Consider the following 13,634-nt stretch of genomic DNA (forward strand, 5'->3'; position numbering starts at 1 on the left):
GTTAGTATTTAATTTAAAAGGGAAATATAAAAAATAATACCAATTTTTTTGTCATTTTTTTAATACATACAATTTATATTATCACCTAAAAGTAAATATTAAAAATGAACTATAATAATAATAATAATAATATAAATAATTTACTGCTACCATGTCTGTAGCATTGCACTCCTCTTCCTACCCTATATAATCCCGACGTTTTCATCAGGCTGTGTTACCATTGATTCCTTTGTTCTCCTCACAGTTTTCAAACTCCATTGCTTCAAATACTTCTCAGCAGCTCCCACCTTAATTTCCTGCAAATTGATTAGAAATGGCAGACAAGATCAAAGTATGGTGCTTCCTACTTGTCCTATTGAAGCTGGTGTCGAATTTGCAAAATTGTGCTCATGCAGCTCCACAGGTGCCTTGTTTTTTCATATTTGGAGACTCGTTGGCGGATAGTGGCAACAACAACAACCTTGTAACGGCTGCTAAGGCCAATTACCGCCCATATGGAATTGACTTCCCTAATGGAACCACCGGAAGGTTTACTAATGGCCGAAGCACAGTGGATATCATTGGTGCTTCCTTCTCATCTCCTTGCACCTTATCACTTTCATATTAGTTTCGAAATGCAAAATAATTTTTCTCATATATACTTACCATCACGTAGTATAGCGAAATATATTAATTAATAGCTTCACGTAAAGTTTCATCATATATTATTGTTCAAGAATAAATTACATCGTCTCTCATGAAATATAGTTCAAGAATTACACGCAGTATTTAGTCAAAAGTTGTGAATTGATAGAACAACCTGCATAGAAAAACTTTATAATGCTACAGTAATAATTACAGTACATGAGATAAGAGAAAAAATCATATAGATGTTCAAATGATAATAATTTCTTTCTTCTTCTAAAAAATTATTTCTTAGTTTTTTTTTTTCTCTCTCTCTTTTCTTGTGTCTATCTCTTTTCTTGTGATCAATTTGGTTTGCACATACGGATACGGTTCAGATGGTGAATAGACATTACATTTGGGCTTTAATTTGGGCATTTGCAGGTGAACTTTTGGGCTTTAACCAATTTATTCCACCATTTGCAACTGCTAGAGGCAGAGACATATTGGTTGGTGTTAACTATGCATCTGGGTCAGCAGGGATTCGTGATGAGACTGGAAGCCAACTGGTACCAAATAATTTACGTTGTAGTAATTTTTTGCCTGTGAGTATTTTTACAACGTCCTATGATTTAACTTCTATCTTTTTTTTTTGTTTTCCTATTTCTGTTGACATGTTCCAGGGTGAGAGAATCAGCCTAAATGAGCAATTGCAAAATCATGCTGCTACATTCAATCGCTCGATTCAATTACTAGGGACTAAGCAGGCAGCAGAAAATTACCTTAATAAGTGCTTATATTATGTCAGCTTGGGCAGTAATGACTACTTAAACAACTACTTCATGCCTAGCAATTATACAACAAGCCGATTATACACCCCTGATCAATATGCCAAGGTTTTAATTGACCAGTATAGTCAGCAAATAAAGGTTGGTATTACTATCCGTTTCGCGAGAAATTTTATGATGCTCAAAATATAAACATTGATACTTGGATACAAGAAGAAAGAGAGAAAAATATAAGAAATACTTATCATTTTTTATGGGACTAGATGTGATTTTTTCTCTTATTCTTGTATCCATCTATTTTATTGAATGAGGATTCGTAGTTAGAGCTTGAACACTATAATTTATTTTTAATAATTGTATTTGTACCTTAATTTATGCATTATATATATTCCATATATATTTTAATTTATCTTTTTTGTGAATTTATGTCTTTTGTTTCTATTTCTTCAGCTTCTGTACCACCTAGGAGCCAGGAAAATTGCCTTGCCTGGACTTGGACCAATGGGCAGCCTTCCTTACGCATCTTCTACTCTATGCCCCAACAATCTCTCTTGTGTGACCAATATAAACAACGCAGTCCTCCCTTTTAACGCAGGACTCGTATCACTTGTTGATCAACTGAATAGAGAGTTGAATGACGCACGCTTTATATACTTGAATTCTACTGGGATATTGTCATCTGGCGATCCTTCTGTGCTCGGTAAGTCATCCAACCTGTTGGTGGAGGATGTTACAATTTATTAATACGAGGAATTGCTCAGTATACAAGGAGTACGATTCACAGTATACCTAATAATTTCTTGTTTTAATGATTACTATTTGGCTCTAAGCAATGGAAATTGTCTGTTTTGTGCATAACAGGGTTTAGGGTTACAAACGTTGGATGTTGTCCAGCACGTAGTGATGGCCGATGCCAAAATAGGACTGAATATATGTTTTGGGATGCAATTCATTGTACAGAAGCTTTGTACCAACTCACTGCAAGAAGATCGTACAATGCCTTTCTTCCATCTGATGCTTATCCAACCGATATCAGTCATTTAATCAGTTAACATGCAGATCTAAGTCAAGGAAGATAATAGTCCATAAATAATTTATAGAAATAATGTGGTCTCGGTCACTTTGCCACGATGATAAAATTATGTAAAACAGCAGTCGAACATTATGACTTCTTGTAAACGAAAAAAAAAAAAAAAAACAGTCTGACAATATGCTGTAACATGCATGTACTTGTACCTCAAGAATGATATATAAGATCGTTTTCTTACGAAATATTTGGATAAACTATCTTTTTCGTGCTTATAGATTATCAAATTTCCAATTCTACTCTTCTATATTAAATTTTGCTCTTCATTATTAAAAAACTAACAAAAGGTTAATTTTATCACATTTTTTTTTTATTTTTATGATTTTTCTCTCATCTTTCCCTCTCAAATCAACATCTGTTATCACATGCATTTGGAAACCTAAAAAACTCAAAAAGCAAATTTAAAAAATAGTTTAGTTGATGGTTTGGAGTGGCATTGAAACGTTTAGAAAACCACAAGAGTAGCATTGAGAGATTTTAAGGTATAGAAGCAAATATTGATGACTTTAGAGGGACCAAATTAAATTTTAACCAATTTTTTTTAAATGTGTGGCTAACTAGTCACACTTTTTTTTTTTTTAATTTTACTTTTAAATAATTTAATATATTTTTTTAAAAAACAAATTTATTTTTAATATTATGTTGTTTTAGGAATTATGCTTCATAATTTTCCTTGATTCTTTTTATTAGTTATATACTGATATCATGGATTTAATTTTCTTTTAGATTTTAACATTAAATATGTTAGTAGTGGCATTTTTATTTTTTTATGAATTAATTTATCTTAATTTCATGATTCAAGTTGCAAGTTTAATAGATTAACCTGGGTTTTCTTTTCAATTTTTTTATCCTTTTTTAATTTAATATTTTTTAATTGGGCTTAGTCATTTTTTTTATTTAATTTCTATAAGGTTATCTCTTTTTTATTTTACCCTTCTACAACTGATTTTGTTTATAAATTTTATCCTCCACTATTAGGCTTTTTGAAAATCGAGTTTTGTAGTTTTTTTTCAATTTGATTTCTGTTGAGTTATTTCGATCTAAATGATTTAGAATTTTTTTCCTTGATTTCAACTTTCAACATTAGATCTATTGAAAATGGAGCTTTATAATTTTTTTATTTGTTTTTTATAACATTATTTTGTCTTTTGTCCTAGGTTACAAGTTTAATAGGTTAGCCCGGGTTAACTTAGGGTTTTTTTGTTATTTTTAATTGATTTTTTGTATAATTTCAACCTTCAACATTGGGTTGGTTAGAAATTGATTTTCATATTTTTTTTTAAATTGTTTTCTTTTGGGTTATCCCGATCCCATTACTCGAGTTGTGGGTTTGGAGGTTGACCGTGGTTAACTTGGGTAGCTTTTTTTTTTTCTTTTTTTTTCTATTTTATCCTTCAACAATATTGGGTTAATTAGTAATTGAGCTTCATAATTTATTTTAATTTTTTTTCTATAAGGTAAAGATGAACCTCGGTTACAAACTTGACAAGTTAACTAGAATCGATTCAATATGTCATTGTTTTAATATTTGAAAAACAATATCATCAAATATATCACCGAATAAATATTTAAAAAATATGTCATTTAATATGCATTATATTTCAAGTTAAAAAATAAATTTTTTATTAGAAAACATATTAATAATGCTTAAATAATTTGTTAAGCTAAAAAAATAATCCGTAGCACCGGAAAATAATACAGTGGAGGAAGAAGCTCATTGTGGCTGGGTCTGTGGTTTTGTCATTATTCCTCATTTTCATACTTCTATCCTCTCTCTGGTGGAAAGGTTATTTGGGAGGAAGGAAATCGAGGGATCGAGGTACAGTTGATACATTTACTTGATTTTACAAATTCTAGTGAGGAATCCAGTCACTATAATAACACGACAATAAACAATTTTCTGCATCTTATTTGCTGTATGTCTATCCATGAATGCATACATTTTTCAAAGAATTATCTCAATCCAAAGATTCAAACCATTTGGCGAAGCTCAAGGAATGCTTTTATATTACTCTATAACAATGGTTTTTTCAATGGGAATTGGCAATCTCAATGCTGTTTTCTTGTAGGACTGCAAAAACTATCTGTGTTCTTCCTTTGATGAATCATTCATGTAGAACAACTAATAAATACATATCCTCTTTGTTCCTTGGGCAGAACTTGTTGGGTTAGATCTGCTAACTGGTATCTTCACCTTCAGTCAAATCAAAGCCGCAACGAATGACTTTGATCCAGCAAACAAACTTGGAGAAGGTGGTTTTGGCTGCGTCTACAAAGTATAGTACATATTTTTGTTTTCATCGATCTAGCTACTTATCTACTAAATTATTTCTTTTTTCTTATCAAATCAGCATGGAATGGCCAAGTGAACTTATTTTCTTTGTCTAAAATTATTCTCATATTGAAGGGAGTACTATCAGATGGCATTCAGATTGCGGTGAAGCAGCTTTCGGCGAAATCGAAACAGGGGAATCGTGAGTTTGTGAACGAAATTGGCATAATTTCTGCTTTGCAACACCCAAATCTTGTTAGATTGTATGGATGTTGCATTGAGGGGAAGCAATTGTTGCTGGTATATGAATGCATGGAAAACAATAGCCTTGCGCATGTTTTGTTCGGTAGGCCTCTGATCACTTCCCCATAGTATCTCATGTAAAGTAATGGGAAAGAAAACAAGTTCTTCGAATGGAATATAGATAGAATTAGTGAAGAAGAAATTGATGGGTTGGGTTATGCATGATGATTACAGGGACAAAGGAAATCCAGGCAACGAAGCTAGACTGGCGTACAAGGCAGAGGATATGTGTAAGTATAGCGAAAGGTCTGGTTTTCCTGCATGAGGAGTCGACACTCAAAATTGTTCATAGAGACATAAAAGGTACCAATATCCTTCTTGACAAGGACATGAACGCCAAGATATCTGATTTTGGAATGGCCAAGCTTGATGACGAGGACAACACCCACATCGACACCAGAGTTGCTGGAACAATGTGAGTTTCTGATATTAACACAAGGGGTTTATTGAACTCGTGAAAAATCCTGAAAAGAAGACAGTAACAAACTGTAAGGAAAACACACAAGTATTGTCATTTATCTAAGATAATTTTTAGTCTTAAACAGTATGATGTGTAACTGGGCTCAAGCGCCGATGGAAGGGGTTAGCTTTAGAATATATGGTAGGCAGGCATCTAGGGTTCAAATCACACACTGCAGGGTTCTCATGGATCAGGGTTTCCCCATCTATGGCTGTGTTCCTCTAAGACTAACCCTTGGAGAGGTTTAGCTTGGTTGCTAAATGAACATACTATTCACATTATTATCCAGGGTTCGAAATACTGTTTAGGCTGCTAAAAATATAACTTTCCTATCAAAAACAAAAACAAACAATAGACATTTAGCATTTCTTACATGTTTTAGTGAAGCAAACTAGTAAAATGTCTCTGTGTTATTCTTTCTGTGCAGGGAATACATGGCACCGGAATATGCATTATATGGTTACTTAACTTACAAGGCAGATGCATACAGTTTTGGTGTTGTAGCATTGGAAATTGTTTCTGGGATGAACAACGTCAAATTTAGGAGGGATGGAAATTTTGTATGCCTTCTAGATTGGGTATGTTATGCCCATTTAGTCTCTTAATTGTTCATGTTTACTCTTAGTCAGCTATATATCTAGTTTTTTTTTTGTTTTTTTATTTCAGGTTCTATATTTACAAAAAAATAGGGATATAATGGAGATGGTTGATCCAAGATTTGTTAGAGAATAATATAAATCATATTCTGAGACCTCACCCAAAAGCTTAAGCTTTAGGGTTGAGATTGTTCTTTTACATGGTATATATCAGAGCCTTGATGACCAAGCGGTCACGAGTTCGAATCTCACATTCTCTAATTATTTGATAAGAACTAAGCCTAAGGTAATGTGGGCCTGTGCAAGTTTCAAGCCCAAAGGACTTTCACTTGAGGGGGTGTGTTAGAGAATAATATAAATCATATTCTGGGACCTCACCTAAAAGCTTAAGCTTTTGGGTTGAGATGGTTCTTTGTCAAGATTAGTATCTGAATTCAACAAGAAACAAGTGGTTAGAATGATCAATGTAGCCCTTCTAATGTCGAGGAACTAGTCATGGTTCCAAGCACATTGGGTGATCCATCAGGGTATGCTACGGCCTTACATAACAAGTTTGCTCAATCTTCTGTCAATGGAAGTTTAAGTGAAACTCAGTCCCTCGTGAAGTCATCAGAGGGACCATGGATTGCTTCTTCCTCTTCATCAGCCCAGGATCTTTATCCAATTAGTAAAAGCTGATGCCACGAACCACAATTTTTTTATCATGAATACGAAACTTTATTAACCAAAGTGCATGCTGTCTGTGCACTTCCTCTCTTATTTCGCAAATTTAAGTCTCTTTATTTCTTGACATATCTCAAAGATCATTTATTTTAGTATCACATAAAGCAACCATCACAGAAAATTCTAGCTGATAAAGTTAAGTCCAAGATTTTCAGTTTGATACACATACACTCAAGCATTAAGAAGCAACATAAAATTGGAAATTCAAAAACTTTACATAGAAATTATAAAAAGATATCAGTGTACAAAGATGTTTGAACCAGCTGGTTCTGCAGAGCGATTTCTCCTAGACTGAACTGGAATTTGTAAAGAAAAAGACTACACAATTGCCTTGGCAACGTGTGTTACTATTGAAGTAATCTTGCCAGCTTTCCTCTTGCTTTCCTTGACTGTGTTTCTATACTCTCTGCCTGTCTCTCTTTCTTATATCCTTTTTCTCTCTCTCACTAGTGTCACCCTTTTCATGTGTTTTTTTTTGTCCTCTCCTCCTTGTTATTTTAGTCCTGGTCTGCCATTTTATAGGTGAATGAAAGGAAACAATCACCGATTTTAATCCCAAATCAAATCCTCGAACATCATCCTATAATTATTGTCACACCCAACATCATATCGACCTTAAAACATTCAATATTAAAGAATTGATTTCTGACATGTTGTTCTTTGATATGAAAAGATCTGGCTTAAAGAGTCGTTACCTAGTATTATAGTCATTATAAACCCTAATTGGTCAAGAAAAATTCTATGGTACGAGACTGGTTACGTAAAAGAAAAGATATTATCACCCTTTAAACGTCATGTCTGAGACAGGCTACATTGCTAATTTTTATCTTAAATTGCTAAATTTTTGTTGATTTATGTTATGATGGTTTGCTTGTAATATTCCTGACTTTGATGTTAGTGTATATTCAACAACGAATACTTTCAACGCTGGCGTTGGTAAATATTACGTAGTAAAAAAAACATATGGTATTCCCGACTCTGGCGTTAGTGAATAAACCAATAAAATGATTTTAAAATCAATGCATTCATATTTTTTTTAAAAAAAAGTATCATACACTAATTTGTATTTCACAGTAAAAATTCACAGATCAGTTATATAGTGAAATATCAAAAAAAAAAAAATATGAGGGACCTGCAAATAAATTCAAAAAAGTCCATGATTTTTTTAAGCAATTTTCTGATATCATAAAGGGGCTCGTTTGGCCAAATATTAAAATAAAGGGAATTGGCATAAATGTGTGTTTTGTCAAATACATCCTTAGCCCAAAACAAATTGGCCTGGCCCGATCATAGTTGTTTCTGTTTTTGTCTTTGGGCGGGGCTTGGGTCTGACCGAGCCCGTACGGGCTGGGCTGGACCCAGCCGGTCCAGCCTGGTCACTGGCTCAAGCCAGTGACCCTACCAAGTAGCAGGCATGTGCGAGGAACAAATGAATTATAATTCACTGCTGTAGTATCAAGTGAATTATAATTTACTGCTACTGTAGCAAATGAATTATAATGCAGAGGAAAGCGGGGAATGAGAAAGAACTTACCTGATACGAGGAGATGAAGTCGAAGACGATAGTGATGGCGTGCTCTAGACATCACTTCTGTTTTTCTTCTCTGTCTGTCTGCATGTTCCTGGGTTTTTCTGTTCTCTATAGTTTTCTTGTTTTTTTGTTCGTTCGTTCTTGGTTCTCTAGTTTATCACTCTGTCTCTCTGCGTCTGGCTCTCTCTCCCTCTCTTATTTTGCGTTCGTTCTCGGCTCCTGTGTTTTTTTTTCATTTCTTTCTTTCTCTCTATGTGTTTTTTAGCCTGTCCTTTTCCCTGTGAGACCTTTCTCTAGCTTTTATAAAGCCAGGAAGGTCGTGTGTTCATGCCTCCAGAAATGAGGCATGTTCCATGAGGGATCATGGGCATCGTGGTCCATGATCTGCTGGCTGTGTCTCCTGTTGATCCGGTCTTCAGGATGAGGAGATGATAAACAGTGTGGGTTGAAAACCACACCGATTTCACACGAAATGACTATTTTTAATTTGACCCCTGAACTTCTGACATTTAACAATTGGGTCCCTAATTTCATTAATAAAACAATTTCAAGTTCAATTAAATCACCAAACTTCCAATTCTTTCAATTTTTAACCAAATTGACTCCCAAATTATAATTCAATCCTCAAACTTCAAATTTATATTCTCTTAACTCAGTTCTCAAATTTTTTTTATTCATTCATTTTTTATGGTATTATTTTTGTTTTTGAAAATTCAAAAATTAAATTATGACAATTCTGAATTGAAAATCTGCTTAGAAGCCGGCCACCAAGCCCTCTTCGCTTGATTTATGGGGAGAGAATCAAAGTTTAAAGGTTGGGTCTTGAACAAGAATGGAAGGGCTGGACTGCTGGTGTTTGAAGAAAGGTGACTGAGAGGGCACGTTTGGCTAAGAATCTGTAGTGGATTCGGAGAGTTAAAACATGATCTCTTGTATCGTGATTGTATCCAATATATCATAAAACATGATTTTTACTTGATTCATGGAGATATGACCAAATTTTGAAAGCTAAATCTTTCATCAAAATCGAAAGGATGGCTGCTGGTATTGGGAGGAGGTTAATTGAGAGAGCATGTTTGACACAAATTCTATAGCGGATTCTAAGAGTTAAAGCCTGATTTCTTGTATCATTGTAGCTAGCCAACATATTAAAAAACATGCTCTTTACTTGATTCATCGAGATAGGGTTAGATTTTGCAATCTAAATCTCACATCCAAATGGAAAGAACGATAGTTAGTCTTGGAGGGAGGCTGATTTAGCTGATTCTGGAAATTAAACTCTGATTTCGTGCATCAAGATTGTAGCTGATATGTTAGAAGACACATTTCCATCGTTTCTGCACCATAAAGAGACTTAATCAGGACCGAAACTAAGCCCTAAAGTTGCATGAGACCTCACTGCTTTTGCCTTTTTCCTGCCCAAAAATCTGCAAATGCCATGAACAAAACGACGCCGTTTATTTTGAAACTCCAACTGTTGCTCTTCCCTTTTCACTCAAAATGCATTGTTTCATTTAATTTGAAATGACGTCGTTTTGAGTCTTGGTTAGGGTTTCTTCTTTTCTTTGATTTAATTGTGCCAAACTTCATTATAGTCTCTCCATTTCGGCGCATTTTGCTCCTTGGTTCCTAGTTTTTCAATTTCTTATGCTTGGTTAATTTCCATCTTTTTTCTTAATTTCTTTCAATTCAGTCCCTAACAAAAATAAAATTCACCCTCTAAATTCTCTGCTTTACTCAATCTGATCCTTATTCCTCCAATTCTTTATTTTTAAGCCAAATTGACTTCAAATTTCAAATTTCTCTCTTTCAATCAAGCCCTTAATTGATTTTATAACTTGGCTACTTGTTCCAAACTCATCCTTGAGCCTTAATTGCTTTTAATTTTAGCCAAATTAAACCAATTTAAACCCATTTCTCTTTGATTCAGACCTTAATTATGACTTAAAAATTTTCAAACATCATTTTTGCTCGTGATATCTAAATATTGGTCCAATTGCAACCCCAGCTACATTGATTTATATATTTTTTTATGTTTTTAATATTTCTTGCACACAAAAATTAAATAAAAATAACAAAACAGATAAATTTATTGAAAAAATATATTTTTTAGACTTTTTTTATTTTAAATATATATAAAAAAATTATGGTAAAAAATTGAGTTACAACAAAACCCCATCAATTCTCACATCTATGAATAGGTTTAGAAGATTCTCCTTAAATTGTGCAGACTAAGTTGCATGCATAATTTAGAAAAACAAGGCCAAATATTGGCTGGTGAAGCTTTTGGTTCCCATATCTATATATGCTATCACTATTTTCACCTATTGAAGATATCTTATTAGTGATAGAAGGAAGTAAAATCGTAAACATCCTGCTGAATTAACCAATTTATGTGGTATAGCTTGTAATTAATGCAATAATATATATATATATAAAATAAAATTTAATAGATCATCCGGCAATAAAATGGGAACTTCAAATAATAATTAATGATAGTAATTCTCTTATCAGTAACATCTACATGAAGAAAGAAAAATACAATTTAAAATATTTAATAAACATTCATATTATGTTAACAAATCAATCTCCCAACTAAAAACATTTCAAAATTAGTTTAAAACACAAAATTAAATTAGAGTAAAAATTACCTATTAACCCTGATCTAATTTTTCATAAAAAATAAAGGAAAGAAAACATCTCAATAAAACTTCTCTCATCAAATGAAACCTATTAATATTAAGAATGACTTTTTTTAATAGTCATAATTTGGCCAACCATCAACTTTTATTTTTTTTCATTGTTTTCTTGTTGTTTTCTTTTTTATATCTCAAATTAATAAACTTAAAAATAAATAAAATGAACTTTTAGATGAAAATAAAAATTATAAAAACTATGATCCATCATGTGTTTTTTTTTTTTTTGTATTTTACATTATGATCCTCTTTTTAATTTTGTTTTTGTATATAATTTAAAACTATATCTCAATAGAATTAGACTATAAAAAATAAATAAATAAAAAACAAAACAAATAATTATAAAGAAAGTATTGAAGCACCTCTCCAGCGCCAGAAATTAGGTAATTCTTCCGATTTTTAAGGGTTAGTTGTTTAGTCTTCTCAATTTAAGACAAAACGGTGACTTCAGCCTTTTAAATTACGGCCGATATGAAATTAAGGACTCCAAAATACGTGTAGAGGCCACCAAATCAGTCGCCAATATTGATCACTAACCGAAAAAATCACCTATTGAGATGTAGCCTCCATTTCATATAAATACTTTTTTTTTTTTTAGTTCCATCTTCTACTGCTTTCTTTCCATGCTTTTTTTTTCATTAAAGTTTTACTTTCAATTTTATTCTTTTATATTTTATTAATTTAGAATTAATCATCTTAATCATCTCCTTCATTCGAATTGTATATTATTATTATTATTATTATTATTATTATGATCTCGTTCGAAGATTGCTTGCAAATCTCATTTGATGTTGTTATCGAGGGATTAATTTCAGCATTCAGTTACATAATTTATTTCTTTCGGTCAATGTCTATAGAGATATTAAGCATGGTCCGTGCACAAGGTGTGGGTCACCGGGAAATTGAATTCTAAATTAATGCCAAGTATATATGAAAAAATATATTAAATGAGTTGATTCCACGCTAGCTACACCTACCTCAAGAGTATAGTATTTGTTGATTAATTAAATATTTTAAAAATTATAATTGAAACAAAATACAGTTTTTAAATCTAGCGTGAAATTAGACATTGGAATTTGCCTTTGAATTACTAGCAAAATAACTGATAAAAGACTCCCATACGCAGCGTTAATGCCCAACCACCTCATGAAATGCTGACAAAGAGGCCAAGAAAGTGAGCTAGCTAGGAACGGCAACGTTTCAAGTAATATTGTGCTTGGGATAAAGTGATCATTCTTTATCTTAATTAATGTGAGGAATCTCCCTTTCCCAAATGAAGAGTAAATTTTAATTTATCATGAATATTATGCTCTTAGTTTAAATAATAAGAATAAAAAACGTTTTCTTACGAAATATTTGGATAAACTATCTTTTTAGTGCATATAGATTATCAACTTTCCAGTTCTACTCTTCTAGTTTAAATTCTTGCATTTAGAAAACTCAAAAAGCAAATTTAAAAAATAGTTTAGTTGATGGTTGGGACTGGCATTGAAACGTTTAGAAAACCACAACGGTAGCATTGAGAGATTTTAAGGTATAGAAGCAAATATTGATGAATTTAGAGGGACCAAATTAAATTTTAACCAATTTGTTTTTGTCTTTTGGACTTTTTAATTTTACTTTTTTTTTAGTAGGATCAATTGATTTTACTTACTTAAATTTATACTTGCTAGAGTATAATATTATAGTTGATAATATTGGACTTAATTAGGAAAAAAGAATTAATTTGTTTTGGGTTTCTGATATAAGTATAATTATGAATGTATTTGAGCACTAAATGCTTCAAAATTATGAAAAAATCTCTTTCTTACCCTATTTTTTACCTTTTATTTCAACATATTTAAAAAAAAAACAAAAAAAAAACCTAAGAAATCAAAATTAATAATAATAATAAGAGGGAGTGAAACGGCATGCATGCGAAGAAATAAAGGCCATAATAAATATATAGCTATGTGAGATAAGGAGATGAGAATATAAGATTCGAAAGTCAAGGTTTTTTATCCTCTATTATGATTTTATCAGGGAATAATGTTTGTGGATTGTGTTCTATGTGTAAATGTAGAACAATTAGTAAAACTATTAGACTATGGCACTGATGCTTTGATTCTTTAGTTAATTAGAGGATTGTGGAATGAAGATTGTCACCCAAAACCTCAAACATCATTGTAACCAGCTTTAATACTTCATCAAAGCACTAAATGCAATAGAAATTCAAATCAAATTATAAATTTTAAACCAAAGATATGTCAGCAAGATGTGGTGGTTGTGATCAAAAGCTTTGAAACAATGATCTCATGGATTGCTGTTGGCTAAAACAATTTGAGTGGTTAGTGGTTAATTGACGCAGTGTATAACGATAAATAGAAAGCTAAAGCTACTTTGAGTAGTCTGGACATCCTGCGTCATTAATAATTGAACAACTACCACTGTTTTTCCTTCGAAGTTAACTGGGATAGGTGGCTGCAGCAACATCTTTTCTCAAATGAATGTTATAGTGATCAGATTCGGAGGTTCATTCCAATTTTCTGGGTTGGAATTTCTGGATGTATTGGTAGAGCATTTGAATATGCCGAGC

General features: G+C 32.4%; 2 protein-coding genes across 2 annotated transcripts; both read left to right on the top strand.

Annotated features, from left to right (window-relative positions):
- Positions 1-204: 204 nt before the first annotated feature.
- Positions 205-2,675, top strand: LOC18110608 (GDSL esterase/lipase At1g29670). The gene is made up of 5 exons (XM_006388870.3): positions 205-563; positions 1,048-1,172; positions 1,287-1,532; positions 1,842-2,091; positions 2,253-2,675. Exons 1-5 carry the CDS (start codon positions 314-316, stop codon positions 2,441-2,443), a joined length of 1,062 nt encoding a protein of 353 aa, XP_006388932.1. The 5' UTR covers positions 205-313; the 3' UTR covers positions 2,444-2,675.
- On the top strand, positions 2,612-6,787 carry LOC18110609 (probable LRR receptor-like serine/threonine-protein kinase At1g53440). The gene is made up of 9 exons (XM_024591730.2): positions 2,612-2,617; positions 4,162-4,297; positions 4,636-4,754; positions 4,886-5,096; positions 5,228-5,468; positions 5,941-6,091; positions 6,180-6,233; positions 6,324-6,395; positions 6,596-6,787. Exons 1-9 carry the CDS (start codon positions 2,612-2,614, stop codon positions 6,785-6,787), a joined length of 1,182 nt encoding a protein of 393 aa, XP_024447498.2.
- Positions 6,788-13,634: the final 6,847 nt, after the last annotated feature.

This window comes from Populus trichocarpa, chromosome 19, assembly GCF_000002775.5.
Source record: "Populus trichocarpa isolate Nisqually-1 chromosome 19, P.trichocarpa_v4.1, whole genome shotgun sequence".
Taxonomy (NCBI): Eukaryota; Viridiplantae; Streptophyta; class Magnoliopsida; order Malpighiales; family Salicaceae; genus Populus; species Populus trichocarpa.